The sequence below is a fragment of the Pyrus communis genome, chromosome 9 (genome assembly GCF_963583255.1).
Source record: "Pyrus communis chromosome 9, drPyrComm1.1, whole genome shotgun sequence".
Taxonomy (NCBI): domain Eukaryota; kingdom Viridiplantae; phylum Streptophyta; class Magnoliopsida; order Rosales; family Rosaceae; genus Pyrus; species Pyrus communis.
Genome location: NC_084811.1, coordinates 5,339,926 through 5,360,087, shown reverse-complemented (window position 1 = coordinate 5,360,087; position 20,162 = coordinate 5,339,926). Strand labels below are relative to the sequence as shown.

At 36.8% G+C, this 20,162-nt stretch overlaps 4 protein-coding genes across 7 annotated transcripts; all 4 read right to left on the bottom strand.

Moving 5' to 3' along the window:
• Positions 1-388: 388 nt before the first annotated feature.
• Positions 389-1,966, bottom strand: LOC137744245 (uncharacterized). The gene is made up of 4 exons (XM_068484106.1): positions 1,871-1,966; positions 1,699-1,775; positions 570-756; positions 389-484 (listed from the first exon to the last, which is right to left on the bottom strand). The coding sequence occupies exons 1-4, from the start codon at positions 1,964-1,966 to the stop codon at positions 389-391; spliced, it is 456 nt and encodes a 151-aa protein (XP_068340207.1).
• A 2,501-nt stretch (positions 1,967-4,467) lies between these two features.
• On the bottom strand, positions 4,468-7,239 carry LOC137744088 (disease resistance protein RGA2-like). The gene has a single exon (XM_068483947.1). The coding sequence runs from the start codon at positions 7,193-7,195 to the stop codon at positions 4,769-4,771; it is 2,427 nt and encodes an 808-aa protein (XP_068340048.1). The 5' UTR covers positions 7,196-7,239; the 3' UTR covers positions 4,468-4,768.
• Positions 7,240-11,149: 3,910 nt separating this feature from the next.
• On the bottom strand, positions 11,150-13,936 carry LOC137744089 (putative disease resistance protein RGA1). The gene has a single exon (XM_068483948.1). The coding sequence runs from the start codon at positions 13,821-13,823 to the stop codon at positions 11,397-11,399; it is 2,427 nt and encodes an 808-aa protein (XP_068340049.1). The 5' UTR covers positions 13,824-13,936; the 3' UTR covers positions 11,150-11,396.
• A 2,018-nt stretch (positions 13,937-15,954) lies between these two features.
• On the bottom strand, positions 15,955-19,787 carry LOC137744090 (uncharacterized). 4 transcript variants are annotated; one of them, XM_068483952.1, is made up of 7 exons: positions 19,597-19,787; positions 18,871-18,886; positions 18,575-18,770; positions 18,093-18,274; positions 17,013-17,768; positions 16,820-16,897; positions 15,955-16,262 (listed from the first exon to the last, which is right to left on the bottom strand). In XM_068483952.1, the coding sequence occupies exons 3-7, from the start codon at positions 18,735-18,737 to the stop codon at positions 16,212-16,214; spliced, it is 1,230 nt and encodes a 409-aa protein (XP_068340053.1). In that variant the 5' UTR covers positions 18,738-18,770; positions 18,871-18,886; positions 19,597-19,787; the 3' UTR covers positions 15,955-16,211. The 4 variants fall into 4 exon arrangements, with proteins under 4 accessions (XP_068340053.1, XP_068340052.1, XP_068340054.1 ...); XM_068483951.1 differs by having other exon boundaries at positions 19,602-19,787; XM_068483953.1 differs by lacking the exon at positions 18,871-18,886 and having other exon boundaries at positions 19,602-19,787.
• Between the last annotated feature and the right edge of the window lie 375 nt (positions 19,788-20,162).

Sequence of the window (20,162 nt, the reverse complement as noted above, 5' to 3'; positions counted from 1 at the left end):
TAGGAGCTGGCCCATCTTACTTGAGTTATGGACCGCAAACAATTAGTGCACCCTTTTATGGATTCATGAACCGGCCCAAGTCGATCCTTAAATAGTGCACCCTTTTATGGATTCTACAGTAGTTGGCCCTATACATGAGTTGTAACCCTCGGGATGCTACTTTGACATCTAGGACCACTAATTTCATGTGTTTTAATTTTTTTTCACATGATATTATTATTTGTGTGTGACGTCAAAGTGGCATTCCAAGAGTATATGTAAGTCCCCATTCTATTGGTCAAATCGCTTCTTGTTTTTCTTTTTGAAAGCGATTCATGCAACACTAAAAACACATTTGATGGACCACAAGACTTTCATGTCTAAGTTAACACCTACGAACATTGCACGATCAGGTCGAAAAAGCAGCCGCGGACATGAAACACCTTTTACCGATGGTCACCGTGGCCATTTCCCGCCAATCTTGCCCCTCGTAGTAGTATTCGACCTACCATTTTATACTACTGTCAAAATTACCCACAAAAGTTGTGCATACTGATGGGAACTGGAAAACATTGTAAAATGAAACTTACTGCCTCTGCTATGTTTTCATCGTCTTTCATCCCTCCGATTACATACATGGTATCTTCGACAATAGCAGCTGCTGGATATCCCCTGGGGAAATACATTGGTTCAGCCGGCATCCATGACCCAAGCCGTGGATCAAAACTTTCCACGCTCTGGACCAGTGAATCTCCATCAAAGCCTCCCAGAACATATCTGCAAAAGTGAATGTCCATAATTGTGAAGGTGAAAAAACAAGTTAAACACCAAAATTGAACAAAATAAAACGGAAACTTGTCAGGTTTTAAATTTAAAAGGTGGATCTGATCAGATCACACCAACCAAAAATCTAATGCCTGTATATTTTCTTAAGGCCTTGTTTGGTGTCAATGATTGGATTGCATTGGAGAACTCCATAGACTCGATGTACATGAAATGAAGAAACGGATTTCAACTTCAAATTTTTGTCGAAGTTAAGGGTAGAACATGATGGAAACTTATTCATTCCAATCCCAGCAAAATTGGTAAGATTGGGAGGGATAAGTTTCCCCCGCGACTAATCCCATCCCATCCTTTGATGTCGATTTAATATAGTGAGTTAGCTAATTGATGTAGAACCAGGTAACCAGAAATTAGGGTTTAACATACATTTATTCTGCATCACTAATCCAACTCAATCTTGACAGCAAGTAATGCCTTAAGTGATTTGGGCAACCGGGCAATAGTACAGTGGAGCAACCATGGACTATCTTGTGCAGAGATGGTCAACAAAAGAAGTGATTTATGTCTAACTTTATGACAAGTTCTCAATCAAAAACGAATGTCTTATCAGATCAAGCAAAGGCGGAAAAATTCATTACCTGTCTAAGTTCATGACAAGTTCTCATGTCAAATTATCTGCATGAGTTATGCATTTAGCGGAATATACATGTCTAAGTTGTCTGAGATGCTGATTGAAACAAGTCAAAGAAATGTACTTACATTTTTTCATTAAGAACAACCGATGAATCGCAGCTTCTTTTCGAATGCATAGAGGCAATTTTGGTCCAACTGCGTTCTCTGGGGTCAGAATCTATCAACAGAGCTGAGATGCAAACATTTCAAGTCAACCATCGATATAGGAAAACTAAACAATAAAAAGGAGGTTCAATATCTTACTTCAAATAACTATTCCCATCATATCCACCGGTGGCATAAAGCACACCTTTGAGTTCTACCGCAGCAAGAGCCATACGCTGGAACAACAAAAGAAGCGCAAATCAAGAGCCACGAGGTAAACTTTTTGAACAAGAAAAACACATCATAGGGAAAGCGACTAAATATATATTACCTTTTGTAACATTGACTGTGTACGGATCCATCGTCCCACGGCTAAATCAAGCATCTCAACATCTGCAAAGCAATCAACTCTGTTCCCACCACCCATTGCAAAAAATTTGTTGTTTGTCGTAGCTGCAGCTAAGCTACCCTTTTTCTCTCTCAGAGAAGGGCACCGCTGTTAGGATTTTGGCTCGTCAAATATGTCCTAGTTGGTTTATGATTGTTTTAGGAAACGTAGAAGTATACCAATTCTTGTCCTAGAGGGATTAGGAAAGAATTTCAGTTTCCTTATTCAATTTAGGTTTGGATTTCTAGAAGTCTGTTTGGATTTGGATAAGTGTAATTTCCTAATCCACTTGGAAATAGGAATTCAATCAGCTTGGGACATGTAAGCCAACCCTATGTCCTATAAATAGGGTGCAGCAAGGCTGATTTTTACAGAGAAAGAAAGCATCCAGACAACCAAGAGTTTTGAGATTAGTTCTAGAGTTTGCAAAAGTTCTGTAATCTCTATTATTAATCAAAGGAGCGGTGAGAGAAATCACAACTGGACGTAGACAAAAGTTCTTCCGAACCAGTATAATTCTTGTGTGTTTCTAAGTTTTCTAATATTTGCTAGTTTAGTCTATTGTCGTTGGTTACATTAAAGAACAAGGTCTAGTGTGCGGGTTTTTCAACATTTGGTATCAAGAGCTAGGATCAAGGTGTTCTACGATGTCAAAAGGGAAGATGAATGCGGATCAAGTACCTGCGTTAAAGCCCTTTGACGGCAAGGATGACTTCACAAACTGGCAAAGGATGATGAAGAACGTACTAATGCAGCAGGATTTGGATGATGCACTCAATGGTGAGAAGCCGGAAAATATGACATAGGCAGCATGGACTAAGGTTCTCTAGAAGGCCAAGAGCTCTATCGAGATCCATCTCACAAGATCAGTTCGGTCACACATCACCGAAAAGATGACTGCCTAGGAAGCATGGGAAAAGTTGGAGAATGTTTATATGGGCAAAACCATGTCCAATAAACTTTTTCTAAAGGATGAACTATTCAGGCTTTGACTAGAAAAAAACGAAAGATATAGGCACAAAAGCACTAATCTATTATTTAAAAAACCAAAAAGATTATATCTTGTTTAAAACAAAAATCATTGAAACAATCTATCACCCTAGAACCCTAAGAATTTCATGGAACTCTGCAACAAATAAAAAAAATAAAAAAAAAAGGCAAAAGCTTTTCGTCTTGATCAAACCAGATGATTCAGATAACCAGTACATTTAGCTATTTTCGTGTAGAAAATAAATACAGAGACAGAAAACAATCAGAGGGAGAGGAGAGAGAGTACCGTATAGTGAGTGTCTGACAAGGGTTGAGGGTGGACGAAGGGACCGCCGAGAAAGGGAACGCCAGAGCTCAAAAATAAACCAGCTTTAGCTCTTACTTACCTACTTTGGCAATAAGACATACTTGCATTCTTCCAATAGATGATATTTCCAAATAAAAATCATTTCAATGTAGATCAATTAGTCATTCAAATGTATAGAACAAATAATCCATGTATGTACATTTGTTAAAAAACACAATGATAGAATTTGTGCACACGTATCAAACTGTGACAACTAAACTTTGTGTGTGCGCTACCACTTTGATTTTATTTTTTTAACAATTAGTGTTCAAGATTATGAATTTAAAGCCTCTCAATAGAGTGAGTTTGAGTACCGCTAGACTAAACGATTATGTACTTTATTAGATGAATTGTCTCAAATATAATAACCACGTATTAAATAAGGCTAAATTTCTTCAATCTTTTCTTCATCTAATATTATTCTTTTCTTTTTTTCTTTCCAAAAGTGAGAAATAAAATTGGGCAATGTCACATGAGTGATCTTGTCGTCTTTAACTTATAGTGTGATTGTGAATAATAAAAAGTAAAAGGACTGATGGATTAAATTCAAGTTGTTCAAAAATTTTTAATTTTCCGGTGAACTTGTCGTTTTTAACTTATTGCTAATTGCGAAAACTATATTTTCTTTTTTAGGCCATTCAATCAAAGGGTAAAAATTGATCAAAACAAAATAATAAAATATAAATAAAAAGAACTTATGAAAACCACAAAACCAAAAAGCAAAAGAACCATTAGGCCTTAAAGAGTCCAAAAAGATAATGGCATGAAGTGAGGCTCAATGGGTTAGAGTTGGTCTGTCCTAAAATATCATTAAAATAATTTGGTCTAAAATACAAACGTTTCATTCTAAGTAGTCAAATAAAATTTGCATTAGGAAATGTGATTATTTTCACACTCTGTATTTATCTGTTTGTGCTCACATTATTTTATTTATATAATAAGCATAAATGAAGTGCAAACAAATAAAATTAGAGTGTAAAAATCTACGTTGAAACTTGTTATGGTCTTATAGTAACAACTAGTGGTTTCAGTGATGACTGCTCAATGGTAGACTTACAACAAACTAGTGTTAATTTAAACTATAACTGTGAGTGGTATATACTACAAACAGAAACAACCATTACTTGAGTCTTCAGAGTACAGAATGAGATCAATCAACTTGATTATACAACATTAGATTAGATAGAGCAGGAGAGTTCTTGAGTTTTATCCGACATATATTCATAATTGAAAACTGTAACTTAAAGGAAAAAACAACCTACACGTTGGTACTTACAAACTCAAAGGTTAAGAGATACAAGCGGTACAAACTAAAGAAAACGAATTAAAGCATGATACAATCAAACAAGGCAGTCCCAAGACAAGCCAAGTGAGCTGCCAAAACAAAACACAACTCAAAATCAAATCAAGACACAGCAGAAGAAACTTGGAGATAGATGGGAAATATAGCAGACCCAGCCTCCTTGAACATGAGAAATCTTTTGCCAATCTTCGTCGATTTCGCACTAGATTCCCCTCTTCAATTGAGGACAATCCTTTATTTTAACTTGGAGAGGATGCATCCCTTCGGGTAGAGAAACCAATTTTGGACACTCTCTAAGGTCAAGTATTCTAAGGGATGTGAAACTTGTCAACCACTCAGGTAATGCATCCAAGTTTTCACAACCCCAAATACACACGACTCGTAGAGTGTTAGCAGCTCCCTGCAACCATTCAGGCAATGCTACCATCCTTGGTACTCTACCAATAAGCAAACTTCGGAGCCTCATTGGAATTTGTTGATAGTTTCTGTTCGCCAAATCAAGCTGCTTACAATCCTCTATTATTAGAGTGTGTAATGCAGCAAGATAACTCATATCACGTGGCAAAGAGGTTAGATTACCACAATGCACAATAGAAAGATACCGAAGTGATTTCATGCATCCCACTCCATTGTCTGGAAAACTTGTTTGCTTTGTAGTTATGTAAAGCGATCTAAGGCTGATCAACTTGCTTATATCTCTAGGCAATTCTTCAAGATTCACACATTCTTTAACACTTAGAATTTTCAAGCTTTGCAACTTACAAACTGCATCAGGGAGTTTCGTGATTCTTGCATTTGTTAATTCCAGGAATCTCATATGCTTCAAGGAAACAATGGAACTTGGAAAAGCTTCAAATGTTGTACGATATAGAACAAGCATCTGCAAATACTTGAGTCTTGAAAAGCAAGTCTGAAGGAAGGATTCATTGATATCTTCTATATCGAGCAAAGTTATAGATCGCAACCTGTTCCGCTTATCCAAGATTGATGGAACATTTGTTGCAGGTCTCCATACTGACAAATGTCTAACATTTTCAGAGATTTCTTTGGTGCCTTCAAAGTCTACTGCAAGGCACTCATCTTGTGCAACTGATCGTACGAGGTCATGGATAAGATCATGCATACGAAATTTGCAGTATAGACTAAAATCTTGAACATTTTGAAAGAACGACCTCTCCCATAACTCCTTGAAATATAGTTCACCAACATCTTCCAACTCCAGATTCCCATGATCATGAGATTCAAGGATTCCATTTGCCATCCAAAACTTGATCAATAACCTGCTATCATGCTCGTCGTATGTCCTTGGAAGAAGTGAACAATAAGCAAGACATCTTTTCAAATGGGGAGGCAAATGAGTGTAACTGAGTCTCAAAGCAGGTAAAACGTGAGCAACTCCCTCTCTTTCTAATTCCCATATTGCAGAATCCCGTATCATTGCCCATTCCCGCTCATCAGTCTTTGAGTAAAGTTGACATCCTAAAGTTTTCACCGCTAAGGGGACCCCTCCACACTTTCTCACAATATCTTTTCCAATTTCAAAGAGGTTTGGATGTTCTCTCTCTTCTCCTTCTTTAAATGCACATTTCACAAACAAGGACATGCAATCCTCTTCAGAGAGATTTTGCAAATTAATGTTTGTCGGAACAGTTCCCATGATGGAAGCAACTGAAACATTACGGGTTGTCACTAAAACCTTACTTCCTAATTTGGCCCCCTCTACCAACAAGTCTTTCAACTCACCCCACTTATATGCATCTTCGTTCCACACATCATCTAACACAAGTAAAAATTTCTTATCCTTCAAAGCATCTCGTAGTTTTTCTTGTAACTGATTCATAGACAATTCACCACTAATATTTGTACCTAATACAGAACTAAGAATCTCTTTTGTCAATCTAGCAATATCAAAATCTAGCGGTGACACATACTGCCAAATCCTCAATTCAAAATTCCTAATGACTCTTGTATCATTGTACACCAACTTAGCAAGTGTAGTCTTGCCTAGACCTCCCATTCCAACTACAGGAATAACTGAGACACAATCGTCACATTGCTCAATCAAACGGTTTACTATCGCTTCCTTCTCAAATCCTCTACCAACAACTTCCGAAGCACGAATGAAAGAGTATGTCTCTCTCGTCTTGTTCACGTGCTTCAAATTACTATCATGGTCATCATAGTAACCTTTACTATGACTAGTGAGAGAATCAAAGATAGACTTATTGCCTTTAAGCTCCTCTAACCTCTCCCTTAACTCTTTGATTTCATGAGCTACTCTGAAACGAAATGCAACTGGATTAGACCGGGAGAAGAAACGACGTACCTTTCTACCTGTACCATGAAACTTTTCAACCACTTGCTTTCGCAGAGCTTCACAGTCAAACTCATCCAACACATCCTCAGCATCAAGAAACACATTTTTAACTTGTCTGAGCCAACTGCGGAGCTCCTTGTTATTCGCTTGCTTCTCTTCAGCATCCAAGAGCACGCCTTTAATTGTGGACATCGTGCCCTCAAGCTTTCTCAGATCGGATTTTACCCCCCATGCCAAGCAAATCTCGTCGTAAGCAAGGGAGCCTAGCTTCTCCGTGAGTCTGATTGCCAAATCAAAGGCAAGTTCAGCCATGTCAACTGAGTACAATGATTGTGGTGCGTAGTGAAGGTATGATTATATACAAATTGATTGTGAATATGCGTTTAAATAGCCAACGGTGAGGGTTTTACAGTAAAGAAAGATTACTCAAGGTCAAGGGTGGCTGGCATAGGACAATCATCAGAAAGTTATAAAGATTTTAAAAGATTTCCTGTCGACGTCGAGGTGGTTGCCACTTGCCAATAAAGAAAGACTACTCAAGCACTATAACATAATTTGTGTTGTAATTCTAGCCATTCAATGTGGATGGCCACTCATCGCACTAAATTTTGTCTACCAGTAGCTTTGCTATAAAACAAAAGAGCAAATGAAGCAAGAAAGGGAGATAGACATACAGAGAAAAGGAAGTACAGAAGAAAGATAGAAAGAAAAGAAGAGAGAGGAGAGGAAGAAGAGAGATACATAAGAAAATACTTGTAAGCTAGGCTAGAGAGAAGAGAGAAAATAGTAAGAGTTATCTTTATACTCTTATTATTCCAGATAATGAATGAAAGCATTACTGCTGCCCGAGGATGTACTCTAGTCACACTGATTGTTAAGGAACCTCGTAACTACTATGTCTTATTTTATTTATTCCACTGTACACATACCATCGATAAGGACCATCAAGTGCATCATATTTCACCAGCTTTTCAAATGAGTAAAGTTATGTAACAACTACAGATATTTCTAAGGGCAGCTGGGAAGTGTTTCCAATCTTCGATGCTATTTTGAGTTTGGGGAACTCTTTTCAGGGCTGTCGCTGGTCTTGGATTCCAAGATCGGCCAATCAGTCGGCGGACCATCTGTCATCGAGGAAAAATATGGAGATGTGCGGCACCACTTGGGTCAGAAGACCCCCCATCTTCATTGATTCACATTCTCAATAAGAATGGGCTTCCTTGCCCTCCGTAATGGATTTTTTTTTTTTTTGTGGGTGTGTGTTGGGTTGGCGTTTTGCCTTTATGGCAGCGTCTTTTCTCTGTTAGCCCTCTCACGTCCCTTCTCTTTGTTTTGTTGTGTTTACCCCTCGGGTGGGCTTTCTTTGTTCTGTTGACTTTTGCCTAGTGTTGAATTTATCCAGTCTTTCAAAAAAAAAAAAAAAAAAAAAAAAAAAAAAAAAAGGAAAAAGCCACCACTATGCCTTTCTAACTGATTAGAATCAGTTAGAAACATTTGGCTGCAAGCTTGACTTACTAACGCCACGTGGAGATAGAAGGCCTATGCGTTACGTTGTATACTTCATGTCCACTACTTCTTCAACCTCTTTTTGTATATTATTCGAAAGGAAAAAAAAATAATTAGTACTCACTAAATTATTATTAGCATAAACATATAAAGAACAAAATATGAAATGCAATTCTTTCTTCATATTCTTTTTCCTTTTTTTTGTGACAAGTTATTTACTGAAAGCACTCTAATGGGTAATGAAGAAAAATCGGTCATTCATGTCATTATGTTTCCTTAAAAGAAAAAAATGGTCAAATATGAATTAAAAGATTGTAACGGAAGGTGCAAAATTCAAGGATAAACGATAACAGAGTAACATAAAACAGCCTCGGTGAGGAAAAGAAATGCACAAAGAAAAAATAAAAACTGCATTCAGCATTGTCTTATAAAGTTCATAAAATTAGTACAACGCTTTGTAGAAGAACTAAGTTTAAATTCATAGTTAATTTGAAAATACGAAGAACATGATTCAAACACATGGTGTGCAAGAACTGCAGTCCTGCAAATTTGACCAACAATGTTTCGAGATTTCACTGATAATTTCATTTGTACTTTTGTGTACCCTTAATATGTACATTTGGAAAAGAAATTTTACAATATTACAAAGATAATGCTTACATTTGCATGGAGTTTCATCACCAAGTCTCACTACAGGACACTATTATGTAGGTATTCATACAAATCTTAACAAATTTGAAAAGATTAACACCATCAAACGGAAGTTAACGCAATGCGGGTAATCTGCGGAATCAAGCAACAAACAAACGATTAAAATTACAAATTGTAGAGAAAAAATCCAGCAAAGAAAAAACCCATCCATTCATGAAAATTACAGAATAGCTTAAATATATCGGAATTCACAGTTTCGAAACCAGAAACAAATAAAAAGGCCATTTTCGAAAACTTGAGTCGCTGATTAAAAGAAACAACGAAGATATATGCACAAAAACACTAATTTATATTTAAAGTACCAAAAAGAAAATATCTTGATGAAAACAAAGATCATCGAACTAAGAATTTCATTGAACTCTGCAACAAATCAAAAAAAAAAAAAAAGGCAAATGCTTTTCGTCTTGATCAAACCGAATGATTCAGATAACTAGTACATTTAGCTATTTTCGTGTTGAAAATAAATACAGAGACAAAACACAATTAGCGAGATTTTTCAATGTGACTGTTACACGAGATGGTACATCACGTGTCCCCATATAAATGGTGGGATATGTGTGTTAAAAAGATAATAACTTAAAAATTAAAATTTTTCACCAATGACATAAAAACACGTGGTATACCATCTGTGTTCCCTTCACAACTAAAATTTCTCCTTGCTGAGAAAGGGAACGCCAGAGCGCGAAAATAAACCAACTTCCGCTCTTACTTACCTTTTTTGGCAATAAAACAAGATAAATAGTTGCATTCTCCCAAAAGATGATCTTTACAAAAAAAAAAAAAAAAAAATCATTTCAATCGTATATCACTCGGTCATTCAAATGTATAGAACAAATAATTGATGTATGTACAAGTACTATATATTAATGATGAATCATTCATTTATTTGTTAAAGAAAAAAAGTGAGGAGGCGAGAAAATCATGATCCACAAATAGAAGAGCCCAATTAGAATAAAAGAAGAAACCGAGAACATTAAAATCATAACCGAGTAATAAAAGAGTCCAACTACTCACTGTGGAGTCAATTCTCTTTCCTACAAATCACGGTTTGGCACACATTTTTTACTATTTTTCATATTACATTTTGACAATATATTACATTTGTTAAAAACACAATGATAAAATTGGTGCATATGAATCAAACTGTGACAACTAAAATTTGTGTGTATGCTACACTTTGATATGGTGAACTTGTCATTTTTAACTTATTGCTAATTGATACCAAATTAGGTTTGTTTATTGTGTGGCTTAACCGAACTCTTTCATCCCTTAGTGTAAAATATATCGTCGTACTAAAAATAATAATAATTATTATTATTATTATTGCTAGTTGCTGAAGGTATATTTTCTTTTTTAGGCCCATTCCATCAAAGGGTAAAATTGATAAAAATAAAATAATAAAATAGAAATAAAAAGAATTTATGAAAACAAAAAATAAAAAAAATAAAAAAAAACGCAAAAAACAAAAGAAATTCCATGAGGCCTTAAGAGTCCAACAAGACAATGGCATGAAGTGAGGTCCAATGGGTTGGAGTTGGTCTATCCCAAAAGGCCTTTGAAATAATTTGGTCTAAAATAAAGACATTTCATTCCAAGTAATCAAATAAAACTCGCATTGGGAAAGGTGATAGATTTTCGCATTCTGTATTTATCCGTTTGTACTTACTTTTATTTATTTATGTAATAAGCATAAATGAAGTGCAAAAGGATAAAATCGGAGTGTAAAAAATCATACGTTGAAACTTATGGTATTATAGTAAGAACTAGTAGTTTTTCAGTGTTGAACGCTCAATAGTAGATTAACTGCTGATTAATGTGTTAATGCAAACTATAATTTTGAGTGGTATATGTACTACAAATAGAAACAGCCGTGACTTGATTCTTTAAAATTAGATTATGTAGCATTAGCTAGAGTAGAAGAGTTTTTGAGTTTTGACCGACATAGATTCATAATTGAAAATTGTAAATTAAACAAAAATTAAATTACACATTGGTATTTACACACCCAAAAAGGTGTTTTTTTATTCATTATTTGGTTTTTATTTTTTAATTTTTGGTAAATACAACAAACCTAAAGGTTAAGAGATACAAGCAGTACAAACTAAATAAAACGAATGAAAGCATGAAACAATCAAAACAAGGCAGTCCCAAGACAAGTATGTGTGCTGCCAAATAAAAAACAACTCAAAATAATATCAAAACACAGCAGAAGAAACTTGGAGATAGATGGGGAAAGATAGCAGACCCAGCCCCCTTGAACATGAGAAATCTTTTGCCAATCTTCGTCGATTTCACACTAGATTCCCCTCTTCAATTGAGGACAATCCTCTATTTTAACTTCGAGAGAATGCATCCCTTCTGGTAGAGAAACCAATTTTGGACACTCGCTAAGGTCAAGTATTCTAAGGGATGTGAAACTTGTCAACCACTCAGGTAATGCATCCAAGTTTTCACAATCCCAAATATACAAGCCTCGTAGAGTGTTAGCAGCTCCCTGCAACCATTCAGGCAATGCCACCATCCTTGGTACTCCAGCAATAAGCAAACTTCGGAGCCTCAATGGAATTAGTTGGTAGTTTCCGTTCGCCAAATCAAGCTGCTCACAATCGATAATAATTAGAGTGTGTAATGCGCCAAGATAACTCATATCACGTGGCAAAGAGGTTAGATTACCACAATTCCTAATAAAAAGATACCGAAGTGATTTCATGCATCCCACTCCATTGTCTGGAAAACTTGTTTGCTTTGTAGTTATCTCAAGCCACCTAAGGCTGATCAACTTGCTTATATCTCTAGGCAATTCTTCAAGATTCACACATCCACGAACAATTAGAATTTCCAAGCTTTGCAACTTACAAACTGCATCAGGGAGTTTCGAGATTCTTGCATTTCCATTTAATTGCAGGTATCTCAGATGCTTCAAGGAAACAATGGAACTTGGAAAAGCTTCAAATGTTGTATTTCTTAGAAGAAGCATCCGCAAATACTTGAATCTTGAAAAGCAAGTCTGAAGGAAGGATTCATTGATATCTGTACTTTCCGCAATTATAGATCGCAACCTGTTCCGCTTATGCAAGATTGATGAAACATTTTGTTCAGGTTCCCAAAATGACCAATGTCTAACATTTTCAGAGATTTCTTTGGTGCCTTCAAAGTCTACTACAAAGCACTCATCTTGTGCAACTGATCGTACGAGGTCATGGATAAGGTCATGCATATCAAATTCGAAGTATAGACTACGATCTTTAACATTTTGAAAGAACGACCTCTCCCATAACTCTTTAAAATATAGCTCACCAACATCTTCCAACTCCAGATTCCCATGATCATGAGTTTCAAGGATTCCATTTACCATCCAAAAATTGATCAATAGCCAGCTATCATGCCCCTCGTATGTCCTTGGAAGAAGTGAACAATAAGCAAGACATCTTTTCAAATGGGGAGGCAAATGAGTATAACTGAGTCTCAAAGCAGGTAAAACGTGAGCAACTCCATCTCTTTCTAATTCCCATATTGCAGAATCCCGTATCATTTTCCATTCCCGCTCATCAGTCTTTGAGTAGAGTTGACATCCTAAAATTTTCACCGCTAAGGGGACCCCTCCACACTTTCCTACAATATCTTTTCCAATTTCAAAGAGGTTTGGATGTTCTCTCTCTTCTCCTTCTTTGAATGCACATTTCACAAACAAGGACATGCAATCCTCTTCCGAGAGATTTTGCAAATAAATGTTTGTCGGCACGGTTCCCATGATAGAAGCAACTGAAACATCACGGGTTGTCACTAAAATCTTACTTCCTAATTTGGCCCCCTCTACCAACAAATCTCTGAACTCACCCCATTTATATGCATCTTCGTTCCACACATCATCTAACACAAGTAAAAATTTCTTATCCTTCAAAGCATCTCGTAGTTTTTCTTGTAACTGATTCATAGACAATTCACCACTAATATTTGTACCTAATACAGAACTAAGAATCTCTTTTGTCAATCTAGCAATATCAAAATCTAGCGGTGACACATACTGCCAAATCCTCAATTCAAAATTCCTAATGACTCTTGTATCATTGTACACCAACTTAGCAAGTGTAGTCTTGCCTAGACCTCCCATTCCAACTACAGGAATAACTGAGACACAATCGTCACATTGCTCAATCAAACGGTTTACTATCGCTTCCTTCTCAAATCCTCTACCAAAAACTTCCGAAGCACGAATGAAAGAGTATGTCTCTCTCGTCTTGTTCGCGTGCTTCAAATTACTATCATGGTCATCATAGTAACCTTTACTATGACTAGTGAGAGAATCAAAGATAGACTTATTGCCTTTAAGCTCCTCTAACCTCTCCCTTAACTCTTTGATTTCATGAGCTACTCTGAAACGAAATGCAACTGGATTAGACCGGGAGAAGAAATGACGTACCTTTCTACATGTACCATGAAATTTTTTCACCACTTGCTTTCGCAGGGCTTCACGGTCAAACTCATCCAACACATCCTCGGCATCAAGAAACACATTTTTAACTTGTCTGAGCCAACTGCGTAGCTGCTTGTTATTTGCTTGCTTCTCTTCAGCATCCAAGAGCACATCTTTGATGGTGGACATGGTGCGCTCAAGCTTTCTCAGATCGGATTGAACCGCCCATGTCAAGCAAATCTCGTCGTAAGCAAGGGAGCCTAGCTTCTCCGTGAGTCTGACTGCCAAATCAAAGGCAAGTTCAGCCATTTGAGCTGAGTACAATGATTGTGGTTCGTAGTGAAGGTATGGATATATACAAATTGATTGTGAATATGCGTTTAAATAGCCGACGGTGAGGGTTCTACAGTAAAGAAAGATTACTCGAGGTGAAGGGTGGGTGGCATAGGACAATCATTAGAGATTTAGAAAGATTTTAAAAGATTTCCCGTCGACGTCGAGGGGGTTGCCAATAAAGAAGACTACTCGAGCCGTATTATATAATAATTTGGAAGACATCCTTGACGTGTGCATGGAGAAAATTTATTCCCATAACATTTCTGAGAGATTGGAATGTTGATTTCCCATTTATCTAATCCATTAAAAAGACAGCGGATTCGAATCTATCGAACGCAGTTAAACGCAAGGCGTGTAAACTGCGGAATCAAGCAAGAGATGAATGATTAAAAACATATTCTTGAGAATAAATAAAGACGAGAAAACCCATACATCCAATCTAGGGTTTAGGAACTTGGAGCACAAGCTAGTGTCAAAAAAAAAAAAAAAGAATAAAAGATGAACCATAGTTTTTTAAATTTGGAATTAACAGTACATTTTTTCTAAATTATTATTATTAAGGGAAATGAGAGGATTCAAAACTATTACAATAATTTAGAAAATTGGGAGTTTCAAACTCGGAACTTTGGGTGGTAACCCAACACCCTATTCAGATGATTCAGATAACTATTGTGTTTAGTATCTCTTTCCTTGTAGAAAATAAATACAGAGAAAACTACTCTGAGTCTTTGACAAGGGAGGGATGAAGTGACCTTGCCAAGAAAGTGAACGCAAGAGGGCGAAAGCTTCACGCCCTTAGTCACTTGCTTTAATTTCTCTACTTTGATTTGATAAATTAAAGAATAATCGCGAGGCAGAAATAAGAGGAAGAGTGTAACAAGAAAAACAAAAGTGTGAAAATCATGAGTCACAAATAAAAGAGCCCAATTATGTGCCCATGCTCAATTTCAAACCATGACGTTTTACCTTTATGAGTATTACAATTTGAAATGCACAATATTTTAAAAAAACCCAAAAAAAAAAATTTCATGTGCACACGTATTAAATTGTGATTCTTAAGAAAGTAAGCATGCCTCAATCCAAAGGGAGCAAATTATTTTTCATTCACAAGTTAGTATATGCTCACACTTTTTTCCTTCCAAATGGAGCAAAGTATTTTTCATTCACAAGTTGTGTATGCTCACACTTTTTTCCAACTATTGTTTATGAATTTGAACCATAGCCTCTCCAATTGAGTGAATTAAGCTTAAGTTCTACTAGACCAGATGATCATGTGTTTTATCAGGTGAAGGTATCTAATGTCACATTCTGGCTCAGGCCCCCATCATATCCCGAGCTCGACTCCACCGTAGCACGATATTGTCCACTTTAGGCCCCAACCAAGCCCTCACGGTTTTTTTCTGGGAACTCACACGTGAACTTCTTAGTGGGTCACCTATCATGGGATTGCGCTCGTGTGCTAGTCTGGGAACTCACACGTGAACTTCTTAGTGGGTCACCCATCATGGGATTGCGCTCGTGTGTTAGTCGCTTAACTTCAGAGTTCCGATGGAACCTGAAGCCAGTAAGCTCCCAAAAAATCTCGTGCTAGGTAAAGATGGGAATATACATATAAGGCTTACAAAATCGACTCCCCTAGACGATGTGGGATGTTACATCTAATACAATATAATCAAGCAAAATAATTTCCGCACCTATTTTTAACTTTTAAATTAAATAATTCAAAAGAAAATAAAAATGTAAATAATATATATATATATATATATATATATATATATATATATATATATATATATATATATAAGGTAAACAAAAGGCAATGTGAAAATCAGATCTCATTAAATATCATAGGGAAACGACTTTGAACTCCCTATTTAGCCCTTTATATTGAATAAAAAACAAAAGAAAGTCGAATTATAAAAACAAGGCGAGAGTGCAAGCGGACATGACTGGAAAAAATTGTTGAGCATGCGAATCCCACATCTAAAATTAAAGAACTCTGCAAAGGCTTGAAAATAGTTGATTCACTCTTCCTTTGCCAATTGATTTCAATGTGGCACCTCAACTTCCTAAAAAATTCACTATCCTTTCTTACGATCAAAAGAAAAGATGATTTCTTCTCGTACGTAAAAACATTCACAAAACAGATCAATCTACCATTTAGGCACTTATAGAAGAGATTATACGCACCCTAGAAAAAGGTTATGGTAGATTAGTACTAGACTAATTTGATAATACAAACTATATAATTGTCAGTGGCATATACAAACATCCATGCCTCCATGCCTTCATTCTCCAGCTTCTCTACCCTTGCCTCCCATGTCATGTACCACATACAACTTCTAAGGTGTGGACTCCGATTCAACCTTCATACCAAACTTTTAACTGCTGAATTTCAAGCTCCGCCTTCTTCTGAAATACCGGAACAGAAATCCAAAGTCACAAGAGGAATAAGATCAATGAAGTCGATTACGCAGCATTGACTAATTTCACAGTTTAATCTGCCTTTTTTGTTGTAGCAAAAAATGCAACTCTCAGTTTTTGTTTATTCGTTAATTGAGTTATCTTAATCCGCTTAAAGACCAATGCAGCAGGAACGCCAAAACTCACAGTAAGAAGACAATTAAAACCAGAACTGTTATCGACAAGAGTATGCTCCCAACGATTTCTCCGTACAACAGTTAAACGCAGTCATTCAAACAAAACTTTCATCAGGTCTGGACCAGGGATCCTGTCCGGCAACCTCTTATTTTGCAGATTGAGGAAGAAGCTAATATGAAAGCATAAACCGGGCCTTCAATACTCATTTAGTATTATGAATTTTTACTTAGGTACCAATGCAGTGCCACTGATGAGCAAATGCATTCTTAACTTGCTATTTAATGTTGGTTAGATGACTCCGCAGAAGAAGAAAAGCAAAGAAACCGAAATATAGTGAATGTTTAACAAACATAGCATGTGTTACTTACCAGCTTGTGCTCCAATAAACCGATCTTCACAGATTGTTCTTTCTTGGAAGCCTTGAGCTCCTCCACCTCTTCAATCAACTGATGCCAACATAATAATACATAAGAGAGTGGTTGTAATTAAAACAAAAAAACAACAAGGATACCTAACATTAATTGGATTTATGATTTACAAACTACTAAAATGTTCATCTACCTTGGTTATGATTGGATTCTCAGATAAGGATCGGGAACTCTCTCTGCTCTTCTGCTCAAATGAGGAGCGAGAACTCTCTGGCCTCTTCTCATCTAAACCCAACGGTGCCATTGACTCCTCAGTGTCCTCCCAGGTCATTTCATTTGAGACAGCACTATCGTCAACATTTCCAGAGAAAGACATGTCTTGACATTCACCGTTAAGATCATATTGAAGAGCCAACTCTTTCAGTTTTCCGTATACCCATTCCTGATCCACTTGTTCAGCCTCTTTCACATCATATTGGGAATTCAATGCATTATATCTTCCAAATAAAATTGGGGCATCCCAATTCGGACCTGAATCACTCAAATGCTCAGTCTCCGAGGTAAGTGGTTCAAGCCATTCAGGTTCCTCTATTGTGTCATGTGAAGTAAAAGCCGGACATTTCTCTTTTGTGTCATGTGAAAGAGAAGCCGGAGGTTGTTCTTTTGTATCATGTGAGGGAGGAGCTGGAAAACAAGCTTTTCTCCAATTCAGCGTACCTTGTGGCACAGAAGTACTTGGAGCAACATTTACAGATGATGACTTAGGTATCTGTGGTACGGGATTACTTGGAGCAACTTTTACAGATGCAAACTTAGATGTCAGCTTGCTTGTTTGTGAGTGATCAAGCTCAAACCAGAAATGACTCTCGGTGTAGTAGTTGTCGGCAATGATGTCTTTATACTCGCTTTCAAGCAGTGGTCGGCATTGCATCCGCGTATGGAACTTAACCTTAAACGTAGGAAACAAAATATATCAGCACAAAAGCCTCATCCTGACTAACTTGTTCTAAATTGCTAAAAGTGCTTTTTGACAACTAAAAGTATTGTGTTTGGCAGAAAAAGTTAAAAGTGCTTCTGGGGCATAGAAGTTTTAGAAAACACTTGGATTTTCAATAAAAATTTCAATGTTTTTCTAACTAACAAAATCACTTTTTATCAAAAGCTCTTATGAGCAAACATTCTTCCTACACAAGCAATCCCAAACAAGCCCTTGTTTACCTACGATATAACTCAGGACAATCACAACGATTTTGAGAAACTATTTATTTTATACCTGCGCAGGATACTGCGTTCTCTCTGAACCATCGGTGCTCCATCCGTATGGATTGATATTCATTTGCCCAAGGCCAGTAGCCTCAAAAATTCCATGTAGCTTCCTATCGGAATAGTTGAAGAGAAAAAGTGGCAAGCCACGAGTAATGTTCTTCACATACATATAGTGTGCAGCTGGTAAGCCTGGAAGAATGTTGAACATAACTCATGAGTGCATTGACCCGAAATGAGCACTAGTATTGCACGAAAGCAACAGACAAAGTTCATCATTTGCAGAAAGTTGTGTGCTTAATAAACTGGCTACACTGTTTTCAGGCTCGCGAAAAGGGAATTTACGTGAAGCTGGCAATGCACTTGCAACACAGATAAGGAAAAACGAATTGGCGCATATTCACTACACAACTGGCTTAAACCAAATTAAAAACCGAAAACAGGAAATGCAGAAGTTAGGAACAAACAAGTAGTAAAGCTAAGAACACTGACCAAATAGTTGTTTAGATAGACATTCGTCAATTGTGAATCTCGTGGCACCGAAGATGACTCCACCAAGGCTATTCCGCCGCAAATTCCTCATGGATGCAGAGTAGGGTGCCATGTCTTGAGAGGAAGATAAAGTAAAGGTCTGTGTCTTCCTGCCAGCCCCCATTTTCGATACAAAGGTCGAAATTATAACGCAAACCTGAAAAAGAAATAAAGATCATGTGCTACATACAGAATAATTTGTGACAAAATACAGTCTACCACCAAATGAATGAAATAGGACTGGGAGGGGGGAATACTCAGAGGTTCCAAGACCTGCATAGACATGAAATTGAAGAAAGGAAAGTGGTTAGGGTTTAACCCGAAACTCTAAAGGCCGTAAGAATTCCGCCATCCAAATACATCAGAAATCAGCCAAAATTTCCAAATGAGTACAGTTATAACGATACTTAAAAGATTATAAACATGGTTGTAGAGAACAAAGAAAAAATGAATGATCAAACGCCATTTTTGAAACACAAAATAGCTTCACAAATATAGAACCAGAAGAAGAAGAAAAAACGCCATTTTTGAAAACTCCATCCTCAAAAAAAACACCTTTTCAGAAGAAATCCCGAAAAATATGCACTACCCATATTTTTATTTACTTCATTAACCCAAAAAGCTGTTACCTTTTAACAAAACCAAGTTCTTGAAAACAGTTTCTAATATAAGAACCCCAAGAATCCCTGAAAACTCTGCAACTAGCCAAAAATTCAAGCTCGTCATCTCGATCAAACCGAGTAACTCAGAGAACCCAAAAACATTCTACCTTTTTGATCAAACAAGCACGTCAAAACAGTGTATTGAGTAAGAATCCTAAGAATCCATGGAAATGTGGAGCTACTACCCAACAATCAACAAGCTCATCGTCTTGATTAAAAACCCGTATGATTCAGAGAGGCAGTACACTCAGTATCTCTACCTTTCCAGAACATTAATTGAGAACTTAAGAGAGAGAGAGAGAGAGGAGAGAGAGTGATTACCGTACCCTTGAGTCTCTGCCAATGGTTTTATGAGAAATGATGAATCTTTCTGCGGGAAACGGATACGAGAAGCGCGAAATGGGACGAGATTGATCCGTCAGTTGATCCTACGGCTCCTATAATCTTATAGTTCATAAAGAACGAACCATAATTGAGAGTCAGCTGTGCTACGTACACACCCGGGCGCACTTTAGTGGGAGGCCCCAAATATGGAAACTCACGAATTGGGTATGTGAAACATTTTTTCTTTGTGAAAAACACACTTTAATTATGTTTGGACTGTTTTTTGGGTGCGTTTGACTCTTTTTTTTTTTTTTTTTTAAATGTTCACACTTATTTTTACTTTTTTTATACATCTCTTATTAATGTATATCCTTTGATTTCTTTAATTTAGTTGATCTAACAACTGCAAATTAAAAGATTGTGTAGGAAGTAAAAAGAAATATGTCGATAGCACACCTCTTTTTTTTTTTTTTGGCCCAAAATATGAGGCATCCCACATTCTAAAGGGCAGAATTAAATTTCATTAGGGTTTGGAAGACGAAAGACATTTCAATCTACTTCTC

Bases quoted from the DNA above. Each gene is read 5' to 3' on its own strand.
- LOC137744089 (XM_068483948.1), bottom strand. From the start codon at position 13,823: ATGGCTGAACTTGCCTTTGATTTGGCAGTCAGACTCACGGAGAAGCTA.
- LOC137744090 (XM_068483952.1), bottom strand. From the start codon at position 18,737: ATGGGGGCTGGCAGGAAGACACAGACCTTTACTTTATCTTCCTCTCAA. The intron at 18,275-18,574 runs GTCAGTGTTCTT...ACATTCTTCCAG, and splicing joins TCTATCTAAACAACTATTTG to GCTTACCAGCTGCACACTAT. The intron at 16,263-16,819 runs GTAAGTAACACA...CCGGTATTTCAG, and splicing joins GTTTATTGGAGCACAAGCTG to AAGAAGGCGGAGCTTGAAAT.
- LOC137744088 (XM_068483947.1), bottom strand. From the start codon at position 7,195: ATGGCTGAACTTGCCTTTGATTTGGCAATCAGACTCACGGAGAAGCTA.
- LOC137744245 (XM_068484106.1), bottom strand. From the start codon at position 1,966: ATGGGTGGTGGGAACAGAGTTGATTGCTTTGCAGATGTTGAGATGCTT. The intron at 757-1,698 runs GTAAGATATTGA...TCACTTTTGCAG, and splicing joins GATGGGAATAGTTATTTGAA to ATATGTTCTGGGAGGCTTTG. The intron at 485-569 runs GTAAGTTTCATT...ATAAAATGGTAG, and splicing joins ATGAAAACATAGCAGAGGCA to GTCGAATACTACTACGAGGG.